Source organism: Ciconia boyciana, chromosome 2 (genome assembly GCF_034638445.1).
Source record: "Ciconia boyciana chromosome 2, ASM3463844v1, whole genome shotgun sequence".
NCBI classification, from domain to species: Eukaryota; Metazoa; Chordata; class Aves; order Ciconiiformes; family Ciconiidae; genus Ciconia; species Ciconia boyciana.
In genome coordinates, this window is record NC_132935.1 from 121,516,216 (window position 1) to 121,536,795 (window position 20,580).

Here is a 20,580-nt window from a genome sequence, read left to right on the forward strand (position 1 = left end):
TGCACCAAATTACAACCTGAATTGGTAAGCCACACTTATGCAAATGCTGTAAAAAACACAGGACACCAACTTACATCTGAAAGCAGCGGAATTCGTAACAATATGGCTTTCTCGCTCCACATCAGATTAAAATTAACATCTTATAAAAGTTAAATAAGGTTCATAGAGGAAACCCCTTATGTATTTTGCAAGGGCTAACCTGTCCTTCTTCGGTAGGAAGGTCTTCCTGCATGTAGACCTTAGTAACTGATAATATTCAAACAGTGCTTTACTGAGTCAGTGCCTTATTAAGAATAAACTGTCAGGGCAATGACCCTGAAATACTCCAATGAGATCTAACTTTCTTTCACCTAAGTGGAAAGATTCCCCATTCACTTCAGAAGAGATTAGATCAAGCCTTATGCTTCTCCCTTCACCTCACTTCAAGGTGGATGAATTAACTGCAGCGTCTATGCAGATTTTCCTGACCATCAGTTATCCACGAGCAGAACTCAGCTTCGTTATTTGAAATTATTCGACAAGTTAACTACACAAATAAACTTCTGTAAACAAATTTATTGGGTGATGTTTTCTGTGACTTTTGCTTAGAGCTGTCATTATTCTGGACAGAGATTCAGGATCAGGATTTAGAGTTTCTGAAAGAGAACTGTTTCCACTACTCAAAGTACAAAGACATTCCATGGTAGATGTAAGAAGGTTTTCTGTATGAATACTCGTGATCATATGTATTAACCCAAATGTTCTGGGTACCATCTCACTGCAGGAGCACCTAGGGAATTGGAACTGATATATGCAGTTATATCAGGGCGAACAAAAGAACAGGAGGTTCTATATAAACCTAAGGAAACACTTTTACCATGAGGGTGACTGAGCACTGGCACGGGTTGCCTAGAGAGGTTGTGGAGTCTCCATTCTTGGAGATACTCAAAAGCCATCTGGACATGGTCCTGGGCAGCCTGCTCTAGTTGACCCTCCTTGAGCAGGGGGGCTGGACAAGGTGACCTCCAGAGGTTCCTTTCAACCTCAACCATTCTGTGATTCTGTTTATTGGATTCACCAATTCCTGAACTACCTTTTTGTCTCCCTGGACTACTCAGCATCAGAGTCTGTAAACATCAAACTGCATAATTTTTCCAACATATACATTCACACCATTAAGTTACCTTAACTTTAGCAGAGGTCACACTAAAGAACTTCTCCTCAAGTGCCTGTAAGAAGTCTGCATTCAGGTAGGTGTCCACAGTGGTCTGTGCATCTAAGAACTTCTGGATGATCTCTTCATTATAGTCTTCAAAGTCAGAGTCAAAGATTAATTGTTTGGTCTGTGCCAATACTTGGAACTTGAATCTAATGTTGACTGGAGAGCCAGCATTACAGCTGGTATTTGGCAGCAATTTCATCTGGAGTAAAAGTTTGGGGACAAATGCTTGCAGTTTCTGTTTCAGAAGCACTGTGGATGCTGGCCGCATGCGCCTTGAAATATCAACTGCTATAGAAAGATCTATGTTGCAATCTGAAAAAAGTAGAAGAAACAGGAAATTATAAACATATGCTATTTGTGATCTTGTCTTTTGTCAGAATTGTGGGAGTAGAACAAAATTCAATATGGTAGATTTAAAACCAGAAGTCAGAATTCGTGAGATAGATAGGTTTTCCATAAACATAAAATACCATCGGCCCACCAGTTTCAGCAGGGCTATGTGAACTTGCAGATACTGAGGACTACATCACTGGACATATGTACCTACCCAAACTGCAAAACAGGTCACTGTTCTCCAGCTGTCAAATGTCCTCAAAGGACCCAATCGTGCAAATGTTTCCATGAGCTTTGCTACCAACTGAGAATGTGCAACACATATTCCAATTGCAGGGGGAAGCTTGACGGCTGACTGTGCTTTGTCACTTTGTCACAAGACCAAATGATGCATACAAATGTAGAACAACAGGCCAAAGAAACAAACATGAGAGAAAGAGGCAGCATTGCCTACATGCAATGTCATATATCTACTGTGAATAACAGCTGCTGTAAGGTGAGGGGTACCTCACTTATGAAATTACTTGCATAGCTCCTGATAATAACAGCAAATACTGCTATGTGGTTAATTCCTCCCCCCTCCCCAATCATTTTGCCCTCATCAAGCAGCTAAACCATTTGGCTTCTTTCTTTTATACCTTGATTCTCCATATGTTGTGCTGAATTTTATTCTGTGCCCCTAGATGCATTATCATCTGTTGTACCTCTGCAAGGAAGTCAGAGGCATGCAGTTTTATCTGTAAAACAGCACTCCCCCCAATTTTGTTCCTTCTTCACCCACTGACTCTGAAACACTTATCAAACACAAGGTTGTTCTCCACGTTTGTTAGTTTGGTCTAGTTCCTGTAGACCATTATTCCATATAAGCTTCATTACAGTTTTCTGGGTTTTCCCTCACGCATGAAAAAGATGAACATGTTCAGCTCTTTAACCAAATACATCCAGAAATAATTTAACCTCAAAGTGGCCATCATTATGTTTCAGTATTTTCACTTGCGGTACAAACTGCCCCCTAGAGGGTATGATTTGCTGGTAAGCAGCATGAAAATCTTTAAATGTAAAAGGTCATGTTGAATGTGGTTTTATGGCTTAAAAAAATCCAACATTCAGGCCTCTGAGCAACATAAGAAGCCTATAGAGCTTTTCTGTTTAGTCCACAAGAAAAAAAAAATTCTTAAACAGATAAATATATCTATACACACATATACGTCTACACACACCCCCCTCAGTCATGCCCCTTAGCCAGGCTGTGAGGCTGCACATCTGATTTCAAGATTCACAGAACACCTGTGACGCAAAGGCCATCATCAGTTCAGGGAACAGCAGTTTTGTAATTGTGAGGGATGTTTCTGATTAAACATTTCCATGAACATAACATTTATTGGATATTTCTTCCAGTATCTGTTCATGTCCAGCACACACAGAGTAGGTTTTCACAATGAGATTTTTCTGAGATCTGGGTCTTATTAACCACATAATTTGGAGGGAGTGTGAAGGGCAACCACGGACTCAGCAGTTTAGCCCTGAAAATTGGTCAGCCACATTGCCTAGCTCTTAAAACATTCCCTGCCAACTCCCCAGTGTACCAGCAGTAATACCAAAATAGCAATAAAGCATTCACTTTCATGCACTTTCGTGCATGAGAATGTGTAAAACAGCTTCTGGTAGGTACTCTATACTCTGTTGATAATCTGTATTTATTTGCAGGAGTAAACAGCTCTGCGTAGCTAACCTCTTTTTCTAATCACCTGTTCTCCCACACGCATCCACGTTGTTAAACTGCCCAATCTTACTGCTGTAAAGGTATCTTTTTCCCCTGTTGGCTTTCCGTACCTTGAATGCAGCTTTTTTAAATTTGAAAAATCTGGCAGTTTAAGAGAAGGTGACTGGAGAAAGGGTAATTAATAGATTTATTACAGGAAAGAAGGTCAGCAAATATAGGAAAACAGATGACAGGACAAGATAAAACAGGCTTCACAGGAAGCTGATCTTTGTTTTATGAGACAAATTTATGCAGAACTTAACAATAAATACATGCATCAGTGAGATCAAAGCCAATATGCCTTCCTTAACTTCTCTCTCTAAAGAAGCGTGCCTGTATATATATCAAGTTTACTGCTGCATCTCCCATTAAATCTCCCTCTTCCCTGGCCATGAAACACCAGGAGGTGCTACTGCATCAGCCACGGTCACGCTGTTCCACGGCAGTGCACCCCACTTCCACAGCAGCCCCCTCTCTCTCTGCTTTCAGGAGCCGGGGGATGCCTTTTCAGCTGGAGGTTGCTCAGCTCTTGATGGGAAAAATGAGAGAGTGGGGCTGCAGAGCTCATACCGAAACAGGCGCAGCTGTCCTCCTCTCTGAAAACCACCCGAGCAGATATAATTCGCACAGAAAGTAGTAGCTCCTGGCTTTAGGAGGGAAGGCTCAGCTCTTCATTTTGGCCCCCAACACCCCAGCAAACACCAGTCAGTTTTGCTGTGTCGAAGATCGCACAAGCCCAGGGTACAGGAGAGGCAGAGTTATCTATTTGTTCAGCTGTTGTTACAAAAAGCCTTAGAAAAGCAGCGTGGTCATCCCAGCGTTCCGTTCTCACAGTAAATTTCTGGTCACTAAGGGAATGAAACCTGGAGAGCTGGGTAGGATCAGTGTTACGGCACAACAAAGAGAACAAGGAGCATGTATCCAACACATGTAAAACATCACCTATGTGGTGAAAACACAGGAAAAACAACAAGGAGATCCAAAGGACAGTCACAGCTCCTGTAAGGATGTGCACAAAGAACTGCTCCAGCACTGTCTCTTCCTGCTACCCCCAATCAATGCCATCCACTTACACCACAGTAGGTCCCCCTCACCTTCAGTAGAGGAAGAGCTCAGCTTTTTTATGTCATTCACTACATTTTTCTTTTTGCAACTTAACAAACACATCTACAGTATTTATCTTACTACATGCCTGGCATTAATATGTAATTTTAAAGAGCAATTTGGTATGTTTTCTGCTTCAGTCTTCCCACATGACAAGGTGACTGATACCGCAGTACCAACTCGGAATAAGCTCAGATACAAAACCAGCATCTGACATCTGATAAAAGTTGCTACATTAATCAAAGGCAATACTGAGCCTTTATTTTCTTTGGTGTTGGGAGCCTCTCAGGCTGTGTGGCATCCAAGCTGCTGTTGCCACCAAGAAGATGTAGTAAGAGATACCACCTTCTATTTCTTATATAGGGAAAGCTTTTGGGTAGCATCTCAGCATTACTGTGGATTTGCTGCTCCCACCTTGCCAATACCTCCCACATATCCAAGGATAGATTTTCTCACACCTCCTCTCCACAGTGCCTCTGTGAGACATAAGTTTTGTCAACAGTTGCTGCTGACAGTCCCACTGAAGCAGTATGGTCAGCTGTAGATGACAAAGTTAGGTTTTTGGAAGGCTCTTTTTTTAAATATTACTGAATTGTCCATTTTTCTCTTTTGATTAGGATATCTGGGGCATATCTGCTCTGGCACCTTTCAGACACTGAGGAGCTATGAATACAAATGCTAGATGTGATGCACTGTCTTACCTCGGAAGCCATTTACCATAGCAAAGAGTGTAATGGTTCTTGACTAAAGCAAAGTGAGAGTCTAGAAAGTTGCAAGACTGAGTAACCTGAGCAATATTCTTTGGTAAAACAGTTGCATTGCTGTCCAGCTAGCTCAGGTACTTTTATCAGGGACTGCATGTAGCCATGTAGATATTTGCCATTATACACCCACAAAACATTTATGTTACTTTCTTTGGCTACGAAGATCTTCAGATTCACAGACCTGATTTACAGTACTCCTCTCAATGGTTTTCAGCGCATCAAAGTTTTCCACTGTGAACACTCTCCTTGCATCGCCAGCTATTAAAAGCAGCTCAAAGGAGTTTATAATCCCTATTCCAACTGCAAAGACATGGATCCCATCACTTCTCAAAGCCATTGCTGCATCCTCCACCCTGTCAGCAGAGTACCCGCCTGTAATCACTACAAGGTTCTGTGAGACTCCTTGGCTCTTGCAGCCTCCATTGGCAGGCTGAAAAAGGCTCTGGACAAGCCTCAGCCCTTTGCCAGTGAACGTAGAGGACTGCAATTGCTCGATTCTGTTGATCTTTTCCTTTATCATGGTGTCAGTATAGAACTCATTAAGAGAAAATTCTTTCTGGGGCTCTTGGCTGTACTGGACTACTCCAACATGTACTTTATCCCTAGAAATAACAAAGCTGTCCACAATTTCCAACATGAAGGTCTTAATGACAGAAAAGTTACTTTTTGATATGCTTTCTGATCCATCTATCAGGAATACCAGATCTGCCACTTGACTGCTGCAAACTTAGGGAAAAAGCAGAGGGGAAAACAAACAAACAGAAAAAAAAATTAGTGAGGACCATAACCTTGGCAGCATTTAATCTTTTTCTTATTCTCTGCAGTGTAAACCTTTAGTCACAGAAGCTGTTCACAGCAAGGCCATGCAAGGCCAACCCATCATCTATCCTACTTCAACCCAAAGACCTTCCATGCATAGATAAAATCCATCCTTTTCCACTGTTAACTTGCAGAAGAAATCACAGATCTTTATGTATCATCTAAAAAGACCAGCTGGGAGAGTCATAAGAAGACTGAGCTTGTAACCAAAGCCAAACCCTCAGCTGAGGGAGGTCAGACTTTACCTAGCAGTAAGTCAGATTAACTACCCCACTCACCACACTCATCCTCTTGCTACCTGAAGGGCCACTGTGAGGAAAAAAACACTTGAACTGCATGACTGCTGTGGAGAAAGACAGCATGTTGGTACCCCTGAAGTGGAGAGAGTTCTCGCCTGTCATTTTCATTGCAGAAGCAGAGTTCCCTAATGTTTTTATTGGCAGTGCATCATAGCTCTGTGCAAAGAGTATCTTTCTTGACCTTCAGTAATCTCTTCAAGTTCTGCTCTGCTTGCTTTGTTCACTCCAACAGCAGTTAAGTTGATTTCACCTCCCTTCAAAGCTCTTTTGGCCATGGGAAGATTGGCTCTATCCAACGGTGCAGTTGGTTCATCAGTAGTAAGAATAAGGATCCTGGTGACAGCAAGGAAAGATGCACACCCACCCTAGTTCACACCAAATCTCTGCCTGGCAAAGCTCAAAGCTCTTGCTGTGAAGGGCTGGCCTGGCAGAGGCTTCAAGTTGAATCCTGCTTCTCTACTCTGAGACTCAGAGGAGAGTTGAAACTTGAAATTTATACACACCAATCACTGAGTCATTAACTACTGCTTCTATGAGACACTGCACATTTTTGAATTGCAGGTCTGTAACACCAGATGATCCATGCACTACACAGGGGCTATGGGACCCCCAACCCCTAAGCCTGGCCCCAACTCTCATCCCTGAATGTGAGCCCAGACCACTGACCCCAACCCCTGAGCTTGACCCCTGACCGTGACCTCTGACGCCCGAGCCTGAGCCCTGAGCCTGGTTCTAAGCAGGTCAGCTCTTACCTTGCTGACATTTGGGTCAATCACCACAACTTCATAAACCTCACTAAAACCTTTCTGAATGTTAATTTCCTCTTGCATTAAGTGCAGATGGTGCACATACCAAGAGCAAGCCCAGCAGCTCTGAAATGACAATTATTTATGTACTTCTTACCTTTTTTCATACTTTGCAACTGTAATGGGACTACAAAGGTTTTTGTCACAATCTCATTACAAAGCTGTTTCTTTATTTTCCATCCAATATTTGACAGCTGTAGAAAAAACTTCAGGGTGGTGACATGTTTCCTTGGGGGATAAGTTGCAATTTTAGCAAGATTGCTACTCTCTGTGGTATTCTGGATGCCCACAGCATAGACAGTAACACCTTTACGTCTTAGTTTAGATGCTGCTTCAGTGTAGTCATCCAAGGACTGGCCACTGGTGATAACCACAGCAATTTGCTGCACTCCTTGTTTTTTCCTGCTGCCTGCTTCTTGAGTAAAAACCTTCTTCCTCAGGAACTCAATGGCTGCTCCAGTGTATGTTTGCCCCCCTCGATATGGTAAGTTCTGCAAGTAGTTCAGGATTTCCAATTTATCCTTGAATGTGTCCAGGGTGAACTCTAGCCTTGGTTCATTACTGTACAGCACTAGCCCAACTCTTACATTACTTGGACCAATATCTAGGGCATTAACAATTTTTAACAGAAAGGCCCTTATCAGCTGGAAGTTTTTTGACCCAATTTTGCTGGATTCATCCACAAGAAACACAATATCTGCAACAGTCGCACTGGAACACACTAAAAGCAAAGTAAACAAAAGGAAGATAAGATTAATGTAGGTCACACTATGGGATAATTGGTGGGACAATCAGAATAGGTTGTTACAAAAAGGATCATCTCAAGGTAATATGCAAGGTGTTGCTACAATAAAACATGAAATCTAAATCCCTATCAGTACTGAAGAGCAGAGATTTATATATTGATTTTCACAGTAAAAGAAATCCCTGAAATAAGCACCATACCTTAACTGGCCCCTTACCCACACTACAGGAAAGTCCGCAAGACAAATGCTTTTCTCACTCTCCTGCAGAGTGACTGCTAATCAGGACACCCCTGGATATTAGGGAAGTTATTCTGTGGTTACATACAAACTCTCCTATGGCAATTTTCTACAAACAAAATTCAAGCAAAATTGTCCTGTCAGTCAAACAGGCAATTCCACTGCAGCTAGCCCCTCTAGACGACTGCCCTGTTCCCCTTGGTTAATACAGGTAATTACAACAAACTGTGCACAGGCAAGTATTGCCACCACCCAGACAAAGGTAGTAAATATTTTGTCAATATAGCACTTCGGTAAAAGCAGAACTGCCAGCCATTTGCACTCTGTTCTTCCCTCACAGCCACCTGAGAAGTTGCTCTGGATTACTAGGGACTCAGAAGCTACTCAGGCTGCTGGTTTTGCTCTGGTGATACATCGTACCTGCTGGCCCACTTGGATCAAGGTCATAAAGCTTCTGAAGTGAGGCTTCCATATCACTGACAATGTTTTGCTGGAGAAGGTCAATGCTCTCCCCTTTATAAGTCTGGGACGTCATGCTAGAGGAGTCTCTCACCTTTTCTTCTTCCTCAAAAGTATCCAGCATCAGCTGAGACAACTTTTACCCCTACCTCTTCTAACATCCAGGCTGCCTCCATGATATTGTTCCTGGATCCAGAGGGTGTGATGACCACTACAACCTGTGGAGTGCCTTCGCTGAGCCGGCTTCCAGCACCATCCATGAAAAAGGTTTCCTGCAAAAACTTCAGGGCACTTCCAGCCTTCGATGAGCCTCCAGTGAATGCAATGATGTGCTGAATGTGGTCAAGCACCTCTTCTTTATTTTCATATGTGTTCAGTAAAAACTCCACCTGTCCTATGCCACTAAACTGGGCTAGGCCAATTCTATACTTGTTAAGCCCAACATCTAGCTGTCTGACTATGTGGGAGATGAAATGTTTTACTTTCCCAAAGGTTGAAGGCCTCATGTTCTCAGTGGAGTCAATAAGGAAAATAACATCAGCATATTGTTTTGCAAACGCTGCATAGAGGGGGAAAAAAAGCGACAGATCAGATGCCAAAAGGAATACTGTCAACCTATACCCAGACCTGGCTTTGAATGCAAGCTAAATGAAAATTACAACCTGTTCACCTATCTCCACAATTTTAAGTTTAGACCAAAGTTTTAAGTCTACAGCATACCATTAAGCATGCTATGTAATCACTATAATTCTATATCTTGACAAATTAAACAAAGAATTCTAGTGAAACTAGCCCTGCAAAAAAAGTCCTAAGAAAAATGTCTTGAGAAACTCTACATCTGACAGTATTTATGTAGATAAAAGTTTCATCTTCCTGACACCAAATCTTCTACTTATGACTGTGGGAATGAGATTGCATGCTTTACCATTCCATTCCCCTGATACTCCATTAACCAAGGTCTTCTACATCACTACTGGAATCTAGGTTGCATCTAAGTACTGGACCCATCTGAGCACTTCAGAATACTCTTACCTTCATAACTCCATGAGGAGTTGCTCCAAAGGACAGACAGTCCCTCTGAATATCAGAGAACATGAACAAATTCATTCTAACTTCACTTACAGTCAGTGAAAAGAGATATGCATATCTGGAGGGCACATCAGATGCAAGACAAATGAAACTGGACCTAAACGCATCCTTGAGTGTAACAGTTTATGATGGAGAAGGGGATTAAAGCCAAGTGGCTAACTACCAGCATAGTCTGTAATCCCTAACCTTTTCTCATAATCAAGAAAAACTAGTGGGGGTATCCACACTGACCTCTGCAAAACCAGGGAAAAAATAAGTTTCCTTTTTAAATTATAACTACATTACATTTTAAACATTTATCATTATTTTAAACCCCAATTTTTTGTTTTGATTTTAGTTTTGTTACCATGTCTTTTTTATATCCCTTCCCCTTTCACCATTCAACAATAACAGTCTTTGAAGAAACAGGGAAAATATATTTTCTGTGAATTTTGCTGTTCAGCAAATGTATTGAAAAGATGGGAAAATATGGCTTCCCTTCATTTTTGTCGCTCCTAGAATGTTCAATTTCTGAACTAGGTTTTTGGAGGAATTAAGAGTTACCAAAAGCATAGCTTAATCAAGAAATAATTCTCTGTTAAACTGTTCAATGACATCAAAACAAAACATTCTCTATAAAAGGCTCCACCAGCTCTAATGAGATGAAATTGAATGTGCTTCACAGAATCTGTGAATCTGATCCTGACTTTCTTTGCAATACATTAAGGCTCAGCTTACAGACAGCACCAAGCATAACGTTACCTTCCTATACTAATGGTTAAGCCTCACCGACTTCAACACATACACTGAAATGTGTTAAGAAGAACAAGAACATCATCCTGAACTGCAACCTAACTCAAAATTAGCCTCCTTGTTTTCAATCACGTTACATGACAGTAACACTGATGTAAACAACATTAAAACCAGGACCACTTTTCTACACCCTATTTTCACAATTACACAGTATGAGCAACTGAAATGGCACAAGTATAAGGACAACTTCTTACCTTCTATCTGACTTTCAACTGCAAAGCAGAAGTTTCCCAAAAGTCTTGTGGAGAGATCTTGAAGGTCATCAAAACTACCAGCGCTATACAGATATTTACCAAAAGGTTTGCTGGCTATTTGCTGAAGCTCAGCTGTATTCTGGACACCAATTCCAACAACATAGAGAGAAATGCCTCTGTTCCTCAGTTTTCTGGCAGGCAATTCAACTTCATCATTGGATTCTCCACCGGTGATTAGAATGGCTACCTGCGGGACATAGTCCTTAGCTCTGCTACCAGCAGGTTCAGTGAAATACACTCTGCTGACAAAATCCAGAGCTCTCCCTGTGTAAGTTTCTCCACTCTTATATAGCAAATTCTCAATCTGCTCCAAAACATCATTTTTCAATAAATACTGATTCAGCAAGAATTCTTGGTAAGTCTCATCATTGTATTGTGCCAGCCCAACTTGGATTGCATCAAGGCCAACATCAAGACTTGAAACCAAGGTGGAGAGGAAATTCTTCACCTTCTGAAAGTTTTCCTGGCCAATACTTGTTGAAGTATCCACTAAAAAGACAACATCTGCCAACGTGGCTTTTCTGCAAGCTGCCCAAGGAAGATCACATAGAAGAATGAATTACTATATCTTCTTCTGCAGCTTTGTTCATGAACAAGGAAGAACTGACTATACATTTTATCATTCATGAAATAAACTGCAACTGTGTTGCATGTTTCTGCCTTCTCTTTCCTCCCTTCACCTTCCCCCCCCCCATTATTTTGAATATTTTAAAGGTAGACAGGTACTCAAAAATTATCACAGTTATGAGTTGATATTATTGAAAGCTAGTTAGCAATATATGGAAGATGCAAGAAGTTAAAACCCGTATTGTGGCAATACACAGCAATTCCATGTACTTCATCTACACATAGAAAAAAAATAAAGCTGGAAAGAAAGCAGCTCTTTCAGGACATACCATGGGCAACCTGGGTGGCTGGTCCAGTTATCTCCTCTAGTGTAGTACAAAGCACCTGTAGAATACTGTAAGAGAGTCCCTGCAGAGAAGCAAAATCTTCCACTTCATAGACATGCTTATCAGCTGGCTCACTAGCCATTTCTTGAAGCTCAGACAAAGCAGAACCTTTAATGCCTATGGTGTACAATGTGATGCCAGCATTCTTGATTGCTGTGGCTGGGTTTTGAACATTATCTTCAGCCTGCCCTTTTGTTAACACCACAGCTATTTGAGGAACCCCTTCTTCCTTTCGGCTACCAGCACTGGTTACAAAGTGATTCTCTAGCATAAACTGGAGGCTCTGCCCAGTTTTGGTGCCTCCTCCTTTGTAATGTAATTTCTGTATCTTCTGTAAGATATCGTTTTTGTTATAGTAAGCGTTCAACAAGAATTCAGTGTATGGCACATCACTGTACTGAATCATACCAACACGGATTTTGTCTTGCCCAATATCAAAGCCATTGACTATTGTGTACAACAAGTCTTGCATGATCTTGAAGTTCTTTGTCCCTATACTCCAGGATCCATCTACCAGGAAGATGATGTCTGCCATAGAAGCTTTCCTGCAGACTGAAGAAATATTTTGTAACTTTCTTGTTTTCCTACAGGATGTGTAATCTAATAGAAGAGTAATTTTGCCTCCTGATTGCTTTTCAGAATCCAAGACCTATTGGCCTTTTGCAGAAAAATCCTTCCATCTATCCTGGTAAATTCTCACCACCCACTAGTTCTTTCTTTTCCCCTGTTCATCATACAGAGGGTCAGAGGCTGCATCCTTCTGCAACACCATTCTTAGGCAAAGGAGAGATGCTGAAATTCAGACTGACAATTTCCACACGCAACATGCTCAGAACTTATATGTAGTAAATGCATATGGTAATTGCTGCACACACTTCTGTATGTGAACCACAATCGTAAGAATGTATTGACCTGCTGTCAAGTGAGCCCAAAGGAAAAGTTACTCAGGCACTTTGAGCTCCATTCTGCAAGGATACATTACTAAATATTTATTATCTGAGGGAAAAAAAATAAATTCACCCCAACTTAAACAGGACTAACCACATTTACTTGTAGCAAATACTAAACTCATGTGTTTCCACACCTTTCACAAGCATATGACACTAGTAGGGCATGGATGAAACAGTTATTATTTCCCTAAACCAAGAGACATGCAGAAAATGTTCTGCAACTGGACAGAACACTTTTTCTCCAGCAGATCTTCCAGAAAACCTGACTACCAAAATAAAAATGCTAAATCCTGTGACTTATCTTGCTCTTGGTGGCTTTACAATTGTAAGAGTTTTTCATTGCTGTTGAAAACACAGAACCTCAGCACGCATGAACAAAACCAAATTTTAATGAGCTGTTGCATTTAATTTTGCAGTTTTTAGGACAACTGTCCTATCCTAGCTTAAATATATGTTTCGTAAAAACATACCACATTATCCCTAGTTATACAAAGAATAAACTGTCATCAATTCTTCATCTCTCTCTGCATTGGGTATAAATGGAAAAAATTAATTTTGCTATCAACGTGAAGAAGAGTCACTTCTTTAGTGTATTACCAGTCTGCTGTGCATCTATAGAGCAGAAGGCGGAAACAAAGAGAAGAACAAGAAGTGGTTTCCAGTCATCCATTTTGAAAACCTCCCTAGAAAAAAACAAACAATGACAGTAAGAAATACAGAGCACGATTTCCTCAGAAAGAGATTTTTAATTGTGGGGGAAATTGGTAAATGCATTTTGTTAACAACATGGAGGCTTTCTAGCTGTATGCAATTTAAAGCAGCACTTTAAATTCATATTTTCTTCCCTCAGCTTTTAACATACAGGCTTTGAACACAGAGTTGTTAGTTTGACACTGATGTACAGCATATAACCAAAATGAGCTGTTCACTGCTCCGCTCTCACACAATCATGCTTTGTTCTGATTCACACAGTTATATTTACCACAATCCAAAATTCAACTAAAAGCGAGCTGTTCACAATGTAAGATTAATGGGAGTTATGCTTTTAAGATTCCCCTCTAGCCTTGAAATTCCCCACCCACACATCTATTTAAAAGAAAAATTTGGTGGTGGTATCTATATACAATAGACGTAGATAAGAACAAGCATTCATTTACAAATGAAATATGCCAGCTGGCCAGTAATGAAGACACTTGCAATATAAAAGTACCGCAACTCAATGTTATGGGAAATAGGAATTGTCCTGGTTTCAGCTGAGATAGAGTTAATTTTCTTTATAGTGGCTGGTATGGGGCTGTGTTTTGGATTTGTGCTGAAAACAGTGTTGATAATACAGAGATGTTTTAGTTGTTGCTGCACCAGTCAAGGACTTTTCAGCTTCCCATGCTCTGCCAGGTGCAGAAGAAGCTGGGAGGGGACACAGCCAGGATAGTTGACCCAAACTGACCAAAGGGCTATTCCATACCACATGACGTCACGCTCAGTATATAAAGCTGGGGAAGAAGAAGGAAGGGGGGACATTTGGAGTGATGGCGTTTGTCTTCCCAAGTAACCATTATGCGTGACGGAGCCCTGCTTTCCTGGAGATGGCTGAACACCTGCCTGCCCATGGGAAGTAGTGAATGAATTCCTTGCTTTGCTTTGCTTGCGTGCGCAGCTTTTGCTTTACCTATTAAACTGTCTTCATCTCAACCCTCGAGTTTTCTTACTTTTGCTCTTCCGATTCTCTCCCCCATCCCACCAGGGGGGAGTGAGTGAGTGGCTGTGTGGTGCTTAGCTGCCGGCTGGGGCTAAACCACGACAGGAATGAAAATCTCTCAGCAAGAAAGTACAAAATAAAGCCACGTTGAGCTTAAGTACTCTAAACAAGCGATAACAAAACAGGTCTGAAAAATTTTCAATTCTAGAACACATGTACGCTAAATAGCTTAAAGAATAAAAAGAAATAATAAACCAGAGCCTTGGAGGCCAAGCATGCAAAAAAGGATAGATATGAAAATATTTCATATTGTTTTTCTTTGGAGCTGCTGAAGTTCTCTTTCTTTTCTCATTAGCTGCTTTCCTCTTAGTTCCACCCTCACATTCTGTCCCAGATCAAAACTAAGAAAATATTTTTGGTAAAATTTATGAATATAAAGGCCAAATGCTTCTGCATGGTGACATGAGTAGCAGAGAACCAGGTTGGCTAGGTATGTCCAGCAGGGAGGATGAGAAAATCAGGTATAGTGCGCATTTATTCTATGACCTTTGGTTATTCAAGTATTTAAAACAGACAACTAAAAGATGCCACCGCTGCATTTCAGCCAGCCAAAGTCATTCCTCTCACCAGCCCTTTGTAGCTGGTCCTCTGTCAACTGAGAGTATCTCTCTTCCCATTCTAGGGGAAAGAATAGCTTGACAGAGATGCTGTCCATGCTGTACTTCTTTCCCATGGATGTGCACGCCAGAGGTAATGCTGTTCAACACTGTATGTAGTCTCTTCCTCAGGTCTCCAAAACACACCTGTTGGTAGCAAGGATTCTGTGGAAATTAGACTGAGGAGGAGGACTGAGGAATGAGTCACTGAGGAGGGCGAGGTAAAATTCAGAAACCTGACATAACTCAGATATTATGCTCAAATGACTGAAAAAGACATCTCACTGGGGCTACCCTAAGAATCTCATACCTAATATACAGCCTATGCTAGAGGTATATTGGTCTGGAAGATGCATGGCTACTGACTTTTATGTGCTCCCACCTGCTTATTACCAAAATTTTATACAAAGCACTGTTGAGCTATCAGTAATATAAATAAGCCAAACACTGTTCTGTCTCAGGCTATCTTTTGAACCTGTTGGTTGATCCTAGCAGATGCTCAGATCAGAAGAAAGAGATAGCTTGAGCTACTTATATCCAGGCTTGGGTTTGACACAGAGTGCAACCTCAGCAAACCCAGGATCCTGGCTTGGCTTTTTAAAGGTTTCAGGGCTTCTGGAATTCTGATGAGAACCATGAATCTAGAATTTCATTTTGGAGCTGATTTACACCCAAATTTCCCCAGCATCTGTGTCTCTGCCATTGCTTAACATCTAATAATTATGTTGGCATGAATACTGCCTAAACTTATAAGTAACAGAGAGGGAAATGTATGTGAAGACACATAGAAGCAATCAGACAGCAGGCAAAAGACAAGCTAGTTCATCCTCGCAGCAATGGGAGGGCTATCTAGGCATGCTTCTTGGAACCCGGGAGCATCTTTCTCAGAATCAACCAGTCTCAGACACAGGTAAATTCCTCTTGTGGAAGGATGTGAAACTGAATCTATATAGAGGGAGAGCATATCTAAGTGATGGCTACAGCATAACAGGTTAATCCACACATTAGTCTTTTCAGTATCTTCAAGGTATGTGCTGGGGGCTGGGTATCTACCTATACATGCAGATTGCTCCTCTTTATTTCTGTCACTTTTGTTTGATAAACTTCCCTTTGCCACTAGTCACCAAAAAAGTCCTAGTGATCAGAACAAAGGTCCATCTTGCCCAATCCCTTGTCTTTGACAATTAGCTTAAGGAAAGAGCATAAAAGGAAAATTAAAGAATGTAGGTATCTTCTCCCTTCCACACACACCGGTTTACAGATTTCCAGGTTGCATTTGGATGAAGACCATACTTCCATAAATTCTTCTAATCTCTTTTGAAACCAGCTATACTTTTATATTAAAATCACAAACCAATTAGATTGTTTATCATATTGTAAACGTCATTTATATTCTACTGAAAAAGCAAGCCAAGTATCTGTGAAAATACAAGTTGATGATCAAATGCTGCTGTTAACAATTCATTACACTGGTTTTTAAACTATATCTTGTATCTGTAATGACAATTTAGTGGAAAGTCTACAGCTGGTCTAACATAGCACAGGCTTCAGTTCCAAGTTCTTAGGGTAACAGTATGTAATATTACCCTAGGTCTTGTAAATAACAAAAAGCAATGAACAGAAATCATCTGCTTGACTCTATATTCTACCCTCAGGCAATAGTGAAACTTCATATCCAAGTATCACCACACCAAGCCCCATTGTAGCTCTTGAAGGGTTCTTTGGAACCTTCTCCTGTGGGGAGAAAAAAGCGCCACATCTCCTATATTTCAAGACATTTATCACATATGGGCACTTTTTACTATTATTAGTACTGCAGTAACACAGAGATTCCCGGTGTAACTGCAGTCCCTATGCAACAAAAGGGCATCCAGGTACTACGTGGTCCTTCAAAAGAACAGAAGGCAATGCTGGAGTTTGTGCATTGTGGAAACCTTCTTCATGCCTCTGCACATTGCAGTTTTCTTTAATAAGCACTTCTAACATAAGGGAAGCTGTGATATGTCATATATGAAACCACAGCAAATAAAAATGTTTTGCAATCATCTTATATGCCATCTTCACAATTAAGTTTTGTCTTGGATTTAATTAATTTTTCTGTATATATTCCTGATAGTTACTGAACCTCTTAGAGAGTTCTCCTTGATCACTTTGACAGAGATTTGACCCCCAGTTATTTGTTTTCACTATTACGCCTCATGACATCAGCCTCTTTTTTAGATGTTAATAAGCAAAAAGTTTATACTGAGACACAATTAAATATTTTAATGATATCCAAAATAAAAATAATCATGATTACTAACTTTCATTACTGTATTATGCAGTACCTACTTTGATAGCACAGTTATTGCACCAGAGGAGCAGTAAGCATCTTGAACTATCTGGTTTTAATAAATCGTACATAGATCTATAGACACAGCTAGAAAAGTACATATTCAAGAGCATGTATGTAAAATGCTGCCAGTATTTCCAAAGCCTCTAGTTATAGTGGTGGAGATTTTTACAGCAAAACACTGAGTTTGTGAAAACTCAAGGGCACCAATATCACCATGCTTTCAGGTTGTATGTGGTTGCCCACAGACAGATGAGCAAAATACAGTTGCTGTTTTAGCAAGGGGCTAGACTTTCCTCAATAACGTAAACATTTGAATTTTGTACCAAAGTCTAGCTCTTACTGTTATACCACACACAATAATCTGCAACTGTTGAGCTATGCATTTATTTCCATACCTCTTAAAGCTGTAGTCTCTGTTTGCCTCCTTCAGCTTCCTCCAACCTCACGCCTCAAGAATGTGGCCAGCTCATAGGGTCAGATACCCCACAGCTGCAAAATCTCTCCCACTCTTCCTAAACAGTGAGTGCAGATGGAAACCTATTTCCCACTTGCTCTTTATTTTTCCCTTCAGTAGCCTCTATTGACATCAGGCAGCTTCTTTAAATACACAGGGACACTGCAATTCAAAAATGTGTGCGGACTAGTTTCCCTACTTGTACCATTTATTTTGCCTTATCTTCGCATATAGAATTCCAATCATGCACTACAAGCTGCATAAACAGAGGTACTTTATGCCTTCTACGTGTATTCTTCATTATTTCCTAAAGTAAAATGAAAGAAGTGATTTAATGGAAAACTCATGCCATACAGCTCATAGGTACTATGGATCAAAGCCTAAATAACTCACTCAGAAACATGCAGTCTCACAGAGCATTACCAATTCTGCATATTAAGCTAGCAATATGTTAATTCCAAAACGTATTTGAACATAAAGCAGTATATACAGGGTCCTAGTATAAGCTACTTAAATATGCATATCTGTTGTTGTTTTTATAAATATATAGAGGCATAACCTATGTAAGATGATAAGACAGCAATTGTCAAAAATCTAAGACTTCTTTCCACTTTAATGCTATTTTAGGAGACAACAGTATGAAAATTATTAAAAGCCTTATAAAAACAGTGTAAAAGGATACATATTTTAAAGCTTATTTTACTACCAGCATTTTTGCTTATTTGTTCCCAGAGACCCACCAATATGCATGCAATAAATCTCAAAGGAAGAAAAAGATCAACAGTACTCCTAAATTCTTTAAATGCTTCACAAAGATTGCTTACAACTATGTTTTGTTTCCTCTTTTTTAATCAACTAATGCCCCAATTTTATCTTCAGTTGCTTCAGTGTTTTACGCACCTAAAAGAGTCATTCTGTAGATGTCTGCTGCCAGAGCAAATTGCATTGTCAAATGTTAATACACTTCTTAAGCACACTATCAAAAGCGTGGAGTTTTTGAGGCAACATCTGTTTTTCACCTATAATTTATAATCATGTTGCATGCAGGATCTCCCTGCACACCCTGGTTTGGGAACATTTCCCCTCTTCCATTTGTATATATCAAGAGAAGGAACACAACCTTTCTTGTGACAACTGCAGATACCGTCTCTACCAGTGCAAATGAACGTGATCATGTAGCTTTCTCCTACCTACTGAAGTACTCCAGTTAGATTTCTTCAACTTTTACATGCTGATTTCATTCCTTCTGAAGTCTTTTGAAAAAGCCCGAGTCCTTGAATGCAGCAGACTGCCAGCTTCAGCTCACGTGCCACAGTTAGTTATCCCTGTCCTCTGCCAACCCCTTTTCTCTCACTAAAGCAAATTTAAAGCCTGGATGCCATCTGTGCAACTGCCTGGTTTCACCAAACAGTAAAACCAGAAGAAATCCATCCCACTCTCCCACCTCAACACTCTCCTCATATGTCCACATATTGAACTTTCACCACTGAGACATACTAATACCAGAATAAGGATAAATGTTGCTGTAAAAACAATGCAAAATATTTTCTAGGTATCAGTTCTTTATGTAAAGGAAGAAGTCTTTTTATCAGTTGTCTCCTCTCTACAGGCACATTTTGTTTCCTACAAGTACATTATCATTTTGTTAGCACTGAAATGTCTCAGGAAGAAAGTTGCAGCTTTACTCGCTGCAGGTTTCTCAGAGAAAAGAAGAGTTTCCTAATGATTCCAGGTACAATTACATGGCCAGACACAGATTCAAGCAATGGCACCCTGGGTGACTTACCTGACTGAGGAAGTCAATGTGATCAACGTGAGGTTGAAGATGTTCCAAAGAGTGGTTTTGTTTAGAAGGGCAAGCAGCCACAGCTGGAAAGGATGTGGCCGTAAGGATAGGAACACTCCCCCACACACACATGTACAAACAAGCACACAACCCGCCCATTAGGTGTCTACACCCAGTCTTAAATGTAAAAATTGACTGACATTAAAAGTCACTTTCATTTACTGTTAGAATTGGTGTCTGCCTGTCTGCGAGCTAGTGGGATGGATGTTTACTTGCTGACTTGATTCTAAAGAATGGACAGACGTAACGATTTTCCATTTCAGTATTTGGTACTCCTTTTATAAGCTTATTGTCTATTTTTCTTTTCTGAGTAAAGCTTAATAATTTGCAAGTTGTTATTCTGCAGGCCTTAAACATTCATTATCATTCATACTTGTATCTTCCTGCTGGCTTAAACAGCACAAATTGCAATGCTGGTTATGCTGGTTACAAAATGCCCACCTGGTTATTCTGAGAGCCTGACAAGCTTTCACTTCTTCACTTCACATGCTCTGTAAATAGCTATTTACTAATCACACCCTAATTTAATTGCTATACTCAGCTGAAGTTAATTGAAGTTTGTCTTTAAGTGCATGAATTCAATGAGACTATCCCATCCTGTCATTACAATATGAACATTACTGTACACAGGACCATGGCTTTAGACTTTTCTCCTGGTTTAGTTTCTTCAAGAAAGAAATCAGGCGCAATGTTACATTTTGCCTTTCATCCCAGATGGGGGAAGAAAACTTGAAAATCAAACCCTGTAAATGGAGCTGTGAAGCTGAAGAGTCTCTAGCCTTTTTAAATGAGTTCTTACCTAGCAATGACTCATTCTGATCCGTAACAAGCTCACTTTCAAACTCCTAACCATTTTGTTCTTTGGCCTCATTAAAAGAAGGGTGGAAGGGGACCCCATATGATAATTTAGGATTGTAATCAATAACATGTATATATATATTTATATGTGTTTCACAGCAAGGTGGGTTTGCCTCCTACTAACAGTTTTGTTATAAGAGAGTAAAGGAGGTCAAAAGACCTCC

At 40.4% G+C, this 20,580-nt stretch overlaps 2 protein-coding genes across 2 annotated transcripts in view; both read right to left on the minus strand.

Annotated features, from left to right (window-relative positions):
- LOC140647252 (collagen alpha-4(VI) chain-like) overlaps positions 1-20,580 on the minus strand; it is an 83,432-nt gene that overhangs the window by 40,441 nt on the left and 22,411 nt on the right. The window contains 11 exon segments of the mRNA XM_072851612.1: positions 1,164-1,513; positions 5,291-5,890; positions 6,378-6,452; positions 6,455-6,777; positions 6,779-6,923; positions 7,186-7,809; positions 8,492-8,640; positions 8,642-9,089; positions 10,606-11,193; positions 12,531-12,533; positions 13,166-13,298. Coding sequence (XP_072707713.1) covers positions 1,164-1,513; positions 5,291-5,890; positions 6,378-6,452; positions 6,455-6,777; positions 6,779-6,923; positions 7,186-7,809; positions 8,492-8,640; positions 8,642-9,089; positions 10,606-11,193; positions 12,531-12,533; positions 13,166-13,298 — 3,438 coding nt within the window.
- On the minus strand, positions 11,551-12,390 carry LOC140648678 (collagen alpha-1(XII) chain-like). Its single transcript, XM_072855036.1, has 2 exons — positions 12,356-12,390; positions 11,551-12,202 (listed from the first exon to the last, which is right to left on the minus strand). The coding sequence occupies exons 1-2, from the start codon at positions 12,388-12,390 to the stop codon at positions 11,551-11,553; spliced, it is 687 nt and encodes a 228-aa protein (XP_072711137.1).

Coding starts and splice junctions, on each gene's coding strand:
- LOC140648678 (XM_072855036.1), bottom strand. CDS start 12,390: ATGGTGTTGCAGAAGGATGCAGCCTCTGACCCTCT. Junction 12,203..12,355: donor GATGCAGCCTCTGACCCTCT/GTATGATGAACA, acceptor CACATCCTGTAG/GAAAACAAGAAAGTTACAAA.